At 41.9% G+C, this 8,962-nt stretch overlaps 1 protein-coding gene across 1 annotated transcript; it reads right to left on the bottom strand.

Annotated features, from left to right (window-relative positions):
• Positions 1 to 965: 965 nt before the first annotated feature.
• Positions 966 to 2,208, bottom strand: LOC111589520 (uncharacterized). The gene is made up of 2 exons (XM_023300330.1): positions 2,172 to 2,208; positions 966 to 1,591 (listed from the first exon to the last, which is right to left on the bottom strand). Exon 2 carries the CDS (start codon positions 1,583 to 1,585, stop codon positions 1,202 to 1,204), a length of 384 nt encoding a protein of 127 aa, XP_023156098.1. The 5' UTR covers positions 1,586 to 1,591; positions 2,172 to 2,208; the 3' UTR covers positions 966 to 1,201.
• Between the last annotated feature and the right edge of the window lie 6,754 nt (positions 2,209 to 8,962).

Raw genomic sequence — 8,962 nt, 5'->3', positions numbered from 1 at the left:
TACGATGATGAACGTCCGTCGTCGCATAATCTATGAGAGAGCGGACCACCGTGATTCCCCCAGGTGAGCCAGAACGTCGCAACCACCGCGACACTCCTTCATAGGTCTCCGAGGCTGAGACTCTAGGCGAATGGAGGGCCCACTGCAAGATCTGGGCCTTCTCGACCTCGCTGCGGAATAGAAGGGAGAGAGTTCCATCTCGCGGTGCCGAGAGCCGGAGGTTGACCAACATAACGTGTCTACGTCGTCGGGAAACGACGCTTCGTTGGGAGAGTTGCTAGAGTGTGAGGAGAAAGGCACGATGCGGGTTCCGCCCTGTCGGCGTCCGAGGTTGTTCTGTGTGGTTTATTCATTGTTCATGTAGGGATTGCTTTAGGAATTAATTTAATCTTCAATCACTAGTAGAGATCTTATCATCGATGACGTTCGTATTGCGTCACTGCATGTGTATATATCGTCACAGAGTAAGGTTTGTGACGAATTTGTGACGAGTTCGATTTGGTCATAGGGGTCGCGTCACATTTGTTGTGTTGTGACGGACTACTCAGTTTCGTCATCGATGTGTATACATTCTGTGACGAAAGTCGCGTTGTCATGGAAGTGAATGCATGCTATGACGATCAGTTGTGGTCATAGAGGAAGACACTTTTCCGTCATAATGCGTCGTCTGCCCGAGCAAACTGACGGCGTTGTTAACGCTGTTTGGTTGCTGTGATGGTAAGGTATCGTCACAGATAGAGCCGTGGTTTGGTCATTACCAGCCGTTTGGAAGGTGCTGATGCGTATGACGTCAGCGCTGACGTGGCTAGTGACGTGGCAGCTGACGTCAGCGCTGACGTAACGCTGACGTGGCTAGTACAGTGGTAGCTGACGTGGCATATGTTTTATTATATGCCACCAGTTTGGTCACAGATGTGCAGAGAATAATTTTATTGGAAATTGCAAAATATACTAGAACAGAGGAATGAGCACACAATTCCATATTCCATAGATGAATACAACTAGTATTCCAGTGCGCATACAAACTAAGTGGACAACACTAAACTCAGTTCATAGCATCACCACTTGAGTTCACATTTCAGTTGAGTTTGCACAAACATAACAGCATATAATCAAAAGTTGACACCCACGAGCAACTAGAGTTTTTGGGTACCCTCATGTCAAAGAACAGGCCAAAAACAGCAGCTCTGACTAGCAGCCCTCATGTCGAAGAAGAGTTACCATGCAAGGACAAGAGCTTCTTGATGAGCACATTGGTCTCCTCCATCTCCTTGCTGTTCTTCTCTGTTATCTTCTTGTACTCCTCCAACTCCCTTTGTGTCCTCGCCTGCTGTTCCTCAGCTTCTTCACATTTCTTCCTGAGCTGGTCGAGTTCACCTTGAACAGCAGCCGTCGCTTCAGCTGCAAGTTGTTCCCGAAGCTCACTATGATTTGATGATGAAGCCTTGGAGGTTGCCGATGTTTTGATGCCGACGCTTTTCAGGAATTGGTGTGCGCTGCTCTGGGACAGCACCTTCGACACAAGGTGCACACTGGATGCTGGCATCTCACCTTCAGCAACAGGTTCAGCCCTCAAAGCCTCCATATGAGACTGAAATATCATGGACAGAAACAGTTACATGTTATTGCTAATGAGCAACAGCAAGATGCTGACAATAATGTGAAAACAGTGACTTTCATTTCTAGTGCACGGGTCCTACAAGGCATTAACAAAGACTATGAAAAATAGACTGACAGACTCTAAAAGCTATACATTTGATGGCAAATTATAGCAGATTATAGCAGTTACAAATTATAGCAGATTTGCTTAAAAGCTATACATTTGATGGCAAATTAAAAGCTATACATTTGAAAGACTCTATAAATAGACTATGAAAAATAATGTGAAAACAGTTACAAATTATAGCAGATTTGCTTAACAAAGACTCTAAAACCTATACATTTCTAGTGCACGGGTCCTACAAAAAATAGACTATGATATTTACTTTCATTTCAGAAATTTGATGGCAGACAAATGGCAGACAAAATAGACTATGATCTGAACTCCCCTGGGATGGGACAAGCGATCTCACTCATCGATCTCACTCCCCTTCGTTCCATCGACCCACAGCCAGCCTCCCTCATATGATCTCATAAAAATTACACTAAATAAAGAAAACAAATGAACTTACAAGTGCTTCTCTTGCCGGTTCACTCAGGCCACGTTTGGAGCTGGTATGACAGGTCTTGAAGGCGTCCACCACATCTAGTTCTTCAGTCTGGTCTAAGCTGGGTTCTTCTCGGTTTCTCTTCTGCTTCTGTTTCGTGGATAAACAATCACAGCGAAGTTTGCTCAGATCAAATGCAATAGAAGTTGAGTGCAAAAGTGCAGGTAGTAGTACAAGGTAATAGTTACTTACATATGCATGTAAGTGTGCCACATAGCAGCGAGAACCCGTAGCCTGATGAAACTTTACTTGACTGCGGTTCTGCTTGTTCTTTTCACTTATTTCCTACAAGAGAATGAACATGTCAGATTAGATCATAGGTTCAATATGCGAAGATCCTTTGCAAACGTATAGTGAAAGAACAATATATGACAAGATACCCATACCATGTTCTTTGGATCAGACCACTTTGCAACTAATGCCCTCCACTGTTCATCAGTCATGTAAGATACAGGAGAAGTTGTGCTAATCGCATTTGCAGGTACACCATTGAAGTATTTCTGCTTGAGCCGATAACGCTGGTTTTTTACCGCAGAGCATAGCATATCGGTGCAAGCTTCCTTTGTTGCCTTGTCCTCAGTGTTAACGGACAAGCGCCCCTATGCATATGACAATTCCATAGTTAGTCAATTCAGGTTAAGCAGTATACAAGTGAACCATAGAATCAGTAATGCACTTACATTTAGCTGTGACACAAAGCTGTTGTAGTATTTCTGGTCGTCCTTGTAATCTTTCCAACGAGTTAGGATAGGCATGGTTTCCCGAATAATGATGCCAGCCTCTGATGCAAACTTGGCAGCTTGAACAGGTTCATGTGGCCTTTTTTTGCCTTCCTCAACAGCTATGGGCAGTCTCCTTTGCATAACTTTAGTCATCCTGTCCAGTTGTTTTCCCTTGGTTGCTGCCCTGGGTCTCCTTGGTGCTCGCTGTGTAGGAGCTACAAAATATAATTCGCTTTTATTGAATAATGAAATTGTTTTGTTTCATGCAAATCAGCAAAAGAGATGCCTTATTTGACTGAAAAAATAGAACTTGCCTTCAGTTTCTTCATCTCTAGCTACATTGGCTTGAGCATCACCTGTACTGTCATGAGCAGCAGATGCCATGTCTTCCTCTTCAGCTCTGCTGAAATGATCAGCAAGTCCAGGTGTAGTACGGCTGTTGCCTTCAGCATCACCTGTACTGTCATGAGCAGCAGATGCCATGGCTTCCTCTGCAGCTCTGCTGAAATGATCAGCAAGTCCAGGTGTAGTAGGGCTGTTTGGTATGTGATCATTTCCATCTGTTGGTTCCTGTACATTGTGGCCATCTGTCTCTGTAGAGTGAAACCTTTTTGAAGATTGCTCCTCTGGTTGTGCACCTGCCCTCACTCTCTTGCTGAACCTAATGCCTGGAGCCATGTTGGGGTCTATCTTCTTCTTTGAAGCAAGGGTTGTGTTTCTACCTCTTCTAGGATACTGTCCACAAAAAAATAGTCATGTGCATTTAAAAGCAAGACCATATATTAATTAAGAGGTATGAAATAAAGAATATGAATCTAAAGGCATGAGCATATATTAAACACCAGATAAAAAACATTGAAATGCAATGCAACTATTTGGCATCCACTACTTTGAAGATAGAAGGAGCACCTTCATTGCCAGGGGTTTTGGTTGCTCATAATATTCACTGTCATCATCAGTATCTCCTTGATCATCATCGTCAAGGAGATAGAAAGAGACATATGAATCCGAATCTGAACTATTATTTATCTTGTTTGCTGCATGTTTCCCCTTTGTTGATGCAGATGGTGAGACAGAATTATTTAGAACAGAAGTATATTTGTTCAGACCCAAATCTTGCATCTTCTTTATATTCTCCTCCACTTGTTTATCCCGTCTTCTCTCATAAGCAGTTCGCTCATGTTGAACTACTTGCAAGATAGATAAGAACAAGCATACTGTGTGTATTAGATAATGTAAAGGATTTTACTAAAAGCTAAGAGGTACTACTATTTGCAGGGAAGGATTTGACTAAAAGCAAATAGATAAGATGTGTAGATTCAGTCATTATGAAGCTTGGTTATGATTGTGCAAGTTCATAATTGTGGTTGCACTGTAACTGTAGTGTTTCCCCTGTTTGGTTGTGGAAATCTTTATGCAGGCTTAAACAATGTTCAAAGTACTAGCTAGTACATTGATTAGGCGATGTAGATTTACACAAGGTGATGAACAAAAAAAGTGAAGATATTCTCATCTCTTTCTACCAGCAAGGTTCAAGAAAGCACTAAGCGCTGAGCGAGCGGTATGGTGGTGAAAATGCTTAAGCGTGATTAATCGTGCTTAATCATTTTTGTTAAAAAAAGAAAAAAATACATGATATTGGGCCACCCTGCAGCAGCCCTTAACCCCCACCTCCTCTCTTCATGAGTCTGCAGCCTACTAGGCCCACCTGCCAGGAGGCTCAACGCAAAACCCCTCTCCCGTGATGACCTAGTACTCTGCTGCCTCCTTCCACGCCCCGCGCCGCCGCCCTGTGCTCTCCGCCTCCCTCTCCTGAAGCCTATCCTCCTCCGTGCCGTACGCTCTCCGGCTCCCTCTCCCGAAGCCTCTCCTCCCTCGTGCGATCTTCACCTCTACCGTGAAGCCGCTCCGCCTCTCTCTCACCAATCTGCTGCCTGCAGCCATCGTAGGTCCGTCCGCTCTCTCTCTCTCTCTCTCTCTCTCTCGTTGATCCGTCGATTTGCTGCCTGCTGGATTGACCCCGGAGGTGTTCCTCCTCTTCCTCTCCCTCCTCTACTCCCTTAAACATGCCGAATGGGCACGATTAAGCAGGGCCAGCGCTTAATTGCCCGCTTAGTAGGTAAGCGATGCGTTGACCCTCTGCGCAGCGCTTAACCGCACCTAATCGCACGCCTAATCGCGCTTTCTTGAACCTTGTCTACCAGTACTAGAAACATAAGTTCTCTACTAAAACATGGATGTGACTGCATATAACACAATGTAAGGAACCAAACACAACTGTATGAGTGCACAATGATTACATAAATCAATATACAATATCTCTGATAACAACGAATGAATAATTAAACTAAATCTAGCGATGCTTAGGGTTTAGGGGTTGGACCTTTCTGACTTCTGTGCCTCCTTTTGTTCACCATCAAGGTCGTCTGCGATGACCCAAATCCAGCGATGTTAGGGTTTAGGGGTTAGCGAGAGCAATGTGGATGGGGCGTGTTAGGTGGAAGGGGCGAGAGAAATGCGGATGGCAATGAGATAGAGCGGGATGCGGCGAGTGAAGTCGGCGCCGACGCAGCTCATCGACGCGATTAGAGGTAAGGGGGCGGCTGTGAGGTACCTGGTCGAGGGGGCAGGTCGTCGACGGCGGATGTGTCCCAGCGGCGGCGGTGAGGTTCCTGGTCGAGGGGGCAGGTCGTCGACAGCCGTCGTGTCCTGGCGGCGGCGATTAGGTTTGGAGAAGTGGGGGAGAAAGAAGAGTGGGGGAGAAATAAGAGGAGTGCGGGAGATAGAGGATGAGAGCGGAGTCTGTTTTAGTGACGACGGCGAAAATGTTTTTGGCGCCCAATGTGTTTGGCAATGCGGAGTCTAATGCGTTTAAGTATACTAGCGCCGGGTATATGTCGAAAACACGTGCATAGCCCAATGGTTTGACTTGCTAACTATAAGGCCGAGCTCCAAGGTTCAAGCGCCTGCAAGGAGACTTTCTTTGTGTTTTGCATACCATTTTATATTAATTCTTTGTTTTTTATTTATCTCTATGTTTTGTTTTGCAATTATCTATTCATAGACACATTAGTTGGGTTTATGATCATGTTATAATATTTTGAAATATTTTTGCAATAGTGGTACTATACATCTCTCACTTGCAATAGCATCTCTAACTTAGTAATTAGCCTTATATGAGAGATGTATGCATTTCTTAGGATGTGTGTCACCACTTTGTCCGAATGAGTTGAAACTATTTTGTGAACATTGTACACCAAAATGAATGGTCCATGCAAGTTTTTAGAGTTTTCTAGCTAGGCTATGGTATTGTAACAAATATCTTTACGAAATACAACAAATAATTACAGTAATTAGTAAACTAGGTCTGAACAATGCATAACTGCACACAACATCATATGTTGGTTCAATAATCATGCCATTAAAGTTTAAAATGGTTTGGAGAAAGTGGTAGTATTGATCCATCACAAGCATGAACATCTCTCACTTAGTAATTAGCCTTGTATGAGAGATGTATGCCTTTCTTAGGATGTGTGTCACCACTTTGTCCGAATGAGTTGAAACTATTTTGTGAACATTGTACACCAAAATGAATGGTCCATGCAAGTTTTTAGAGTTTTCTAGCTAGGCTATGGTATTGTAACAAATATATTTACGAAATACAACAAATAATTACAGTAATTAGTAAACTAGGTCTGAAAAATGCATAACTGCACACAACATCATAGGTTGGTTCAATAAACATGCCATTAAAGTTTAAAATGATTTGGAGAAAGTGGTAGTATAGATCCATCACAAGCATGAACATGTCTCACTTAGTAATTAGCCTTATATGAGGGCTGTATGCATTTTTGTAGGATGTATGTCACCACTTTGTCAGAACAAATTGCATGTTTTTGTCAACATTGTACACCAAAATGAAGTGTACATGCAAGTTTATAGATTTTTCTAGCTACCTAAGGTTTTTTAGCACTTATTCTTTAGTAAAATAACAAATACTTACATTAATAGTTAAACTAGTTCTAAAAATTGCACCGGCACAAAACATCATGGTACACCTCCATTAACACCCCAAAAAAAGGTTGAAATGATTTGGAGAAATAGGTGCTATACATGTAAATAAATAAAAGAAAAATTCGAAAATGATTGAAAAATGTAAACAAAACAAAAAAAACCTACCTATCCCAAAGCTCGAACACAAGACGCCAGGGTTCACAGCAACAAGGAGTTACCATTGGACTAGTCACGTTTGTTCGTTAGTAACAGAGCGCATTTATATTTAAGCATAAACTGTTCTCTGTCCAGGATGTAACCGAGCGCCCAGTTCAGAGTCTGCATTTTCAGATTGTTCAGTTCAGAGTAAACTCTGCTGCCCAGTTCAGATTGGTGCCCAGTTCAGATTGCTGCCCAGCTCAGATTTGTTGGTTATCTATTTGTTCAAAGTTCAGATTCAATTCCACAAAACTAGCTCAGATTTGTTGGTTATCTATTTGTTCAAAGTTCAGATTCAAATCCAAAAAACCAGCTCAGATTTGTTGGTTATCTATTTGTTCAAAGTTCAGTTCTCTGAGATATATAGCTCAGTTCAAAGTTCAAAGTTCAGATTCAAATCCACAAAACCAGCCAAAGTTCATAAATTCTCAAGCAATCTGAGAACTCTGCCCAGTGCAAAGTTCAGATTCTAAACTAATGAGTTCTAAACTGCCCAGTTCAGATTCTAAACTAATGAGTTCTAAACTAATGAGTTCTAAACTGCCCAGTTCAAGCAATCTGAGAACTCTGCCCAGTTCAAAGTTCAAAGCAATCAGATTCTAAACTGCCCAGTTCAAAGTTCAGATTCTAAACTAATGAGTTCTAAACTGCCCAGTTCAGATTCTAAACTAATGAGTTCTAAACTAATGAGTTCTAAACTGCCCAGTTCAAGCAATCTGAGAACTCTGCCCAGTTCAAAGTTCAAAGCAATCAGATTCTAAACTGCCCAGTTCAAAGTTCAGATTCTAAACTGCCCAGATGGTCATTTCATTTTCAGAGATCAGTTCAGAGTTCTGCATTTTCAGATTAAAACCCAGCTTAAATTTTGACAATAAATTAAAACTTGCTCAGATGTTCAGTTCTAAAAATACAGAAAATACAGAATACACATTCAGTTCACCACAAGTTCAGTTCACCCCAAATTCAGTATTTCAGACACACATTCAGTTCTGAAAATACAGAAAATACATTGTATCATCTATCCGTACTAATCTGAACTGAACACTTCATAAATCAACTATCAATACTAGAAATCCTCATCTTCATCTTCTATGGACATGTCATCATTGTTGTCATCGCCACCATCATTAAAATATTGAAACATTGTATCATCTTCCTCCTCATCCTCACTATCTTCAAGAATAATAGCAGCTTCCTTCTTTTTTCTTATTAGTTCCTCTAAATTGCCTTCAATTAGACTGGCTTCTCCACCTTCAACATTGTGCAGAACCTGATTATCATCACCTTCTTGCACTATATGGTCTGTATCAGAACAATAATCATCCTGATGCACATCATTATTGCCCTCATATTTTTCAGCCACATCATAAATATTCCTATGCTCAAATTTCTGCACAACTCGGAAATCTTTACATTGTGGAGTTGTGTCTTGCAGGTAAAATATCTTTTTCGCTTGGTCTGCCAAGATAAAAGGATCGGACTTGTACCAAAATGACTGCACATTGATGGATTTGAAATGGCTGTCATCTCGAATGCCCACAGTCTTTCCTACTTGGTTGTACCAATCGCATCGAAATACAACCACCGACCGACGAACTTGATAATTCGAGTTATATTGTAACTCAATTACCTCTTTAAGGACACCATAAAAATCTATGTTCTCCCCATTATGTTCACCTTCAGTCATTACACCACTATTTTGTGTCTGCATGAACTTCTCACGATCCACTGTGCTAAACCGCACTCCATTAATCTTGCAAGCTGTACTAGTCTTAACTCGCCGAGCTGGGCCACATGACAGTGCCCACAGTCCTTCGCTAA

Source organism: Zea mays, chromosome 6, assembly GCF_902167145.1.
Source record: "Zea mays cultivar B73 chromosome 6, Zm-B73-REFERENCE-NAM-5.0, whole genome shotgun sequence".
Taxonomy (NCBI): domain Eukaryota; kingdom Viridiplantae; phylum Streptophyta; class Magnoliopsida; order Poales; family Poaceae; genus Zea; species Zea mays.
The sequence above is the reverse complement of the archived record's forward strand: the minus strand, read 5'-3'. Positions and strand labels throughout refer to the sequence as shown.